Genomic DNA, 1,652 nt, shown 5'->3' with positions numbered 1-1,652 from the left:
TAAGTTGCTGCAGCCGCTGTGGAAATTAATGTGGAGGTTCTGCAAAAAGTTAAAAATAGAGCCACCAGAGGATCCAGCAACTTCACTTCTCGATTGATACCCGAAGGAAATGAAAACAGGATATCCAAGAGATGTATGCACTCCTGTGTTTACTGAAGCATCATTCACAATTGCCAAGATATGGCAACAACCTAAGTGCCCATCAACAGCTGAATGGATAAAGAAGATGTGATACATACCATGGAATATTATTCAGTCAAGAAGAAGAAAAACATATTTATACTAAAAAGAATTGCAAAAAAATATTGCATGGCGACAAAGTTGTACTCAAAACTGTTTGGTGTTTACTTGAAATTCAAATTTAACTGGGTGGCCTGCTTTCATATTTGCGAAAGCTTGCCACACCACTTCCATGGGAACCATACTATGACCATAAACACACATACGGTTCAGGCTCCGCTACCAGGAACAGAACCCTATTATACTCAAGAGAGTGTGCCTGAACGATGGCTGGACTCAAGACGGCCATTAGATAGGCATTGGCACCGTTGCCAAAACAGGGAATCAGAGAAGGAAAACAAAGAATTCCGTGTGGGGCACGTCGAGGTGCCTAATTACCGCTCTGGGAGGGCTATCCAGCAAAGGCTGAATGAAGGGGGCTGGAATCCCAGAGCGGTCATGGAATATGGGTTCCTCTTCTCTGAACACACACCCGTCCCAGGGCAGCCTTCACCTCCTTGTTCCGAAGGCTGCAGATGAGGGGGTTGAGCATGGGGGTCACCAGGGTGTAGGACAGGGACACCACCTGCTTGCTCTCTGGGGAGTAGCTGGCCTTGGGTCGCAAGTGGATGACCCCCGTGGTGCCATAAAACAGAACTACCACGATGAGGTGGGAGGCGCATGTGGACAGGGCCTTGTGGCGCCCCGCGGCAGATGGCATCCGGAGCACGGTGGCCAGGACCCCAATGTAGGACGTGGCTATCAGACAGAAGGGAACCATGATGACCAGCACTGTGGCCCGCCAACACACTGGCCTCGAAGACTCTGGTGTCCGCGCACACCAGGCTCAGCAGAGGGGCGATGTCACAAAAGAAGTGGCGGATGCCACGTGGCCCACAGAAGGGGACGCTGAACAGCCAGATGGTGAAGACCAGCGACACGGGGACTCCGGCCAGCCAGCACGTGGCGGCCAGCAGGTGGCAAAGCCGGGGGCTCATGATGGCGCCGTAGCGGAGGGGCCTGCAGATGGCCCCGTAGCGGTCCCAGGCCATGGCGGTCAGGAGGAAGCGCTCGGACGGGACGCACGACAGCACCAGGACCAGCTGCAGGGCGCAGCCCGCGGGGGACACGCCCCGCCCGGGCCGCAGCAGCCGGGGCGCGACGTCCAGCGAGAAGCAGATCTCCAGCAGGGCCAAGTGGCGCAGCAAGAAGTACATGGGCGCGCGCAGGGCCGGGTCCAGGGCGGTCAGCAGCACGACGAGCGCGTTGCCCAGCAGCGTGAGCAGGAACACGACCAGGAAGAGCGCAGCGAGCAGCGGCCGCAGCTTGGGCACGTGCGCGAAGCCCAGCAGGACCAGGTCTTGGGGGGCGCAGCTCTGGTTGGCGCAGGGTGGGGCTTCGGGGGCGCCCGGGGGAGCCCAGGCCGTCGCCAT

General features: G+C 57.4%; 1 protein-coding gene across 1 annotated transcript; it reads right to left on the bottom strand.

Moving 5' to 3' along the window:
• Positions 1 to 220: 220 nt before the first annotated feature.
• Positions 221 to 1,652, bottom strand: LOC102743904 (olfactory receptor 10A7-like). The gene is given in 2 exon segments (XM_031027509.2): positions 221 to 1,018; positions 1,020 to 1,652. Coding segments are annotated over 2 exon segments (975 nt in total). The 3' UTR covers positions 221 to 676.

The sequence above is a fragment of the Leptonychotes weddellii genome, chromosome 16 (genome assembly GCF_054177405.1).
Source record: "Leptonychotes weddellii isolate Sample4059 chromosome 16, ASM5417740v2, whole genome shotgun sequence".
Classification (NCBI taxonomy): Eukaryota; Metazoa; Chordata; class Mammalia; order Carnivora; family Phocidae; genus Leptonychotes; species Leptonychotes weddellii.
This window is presented reverse-complemented; position numbering and strand designations above follow the sequence as displayed.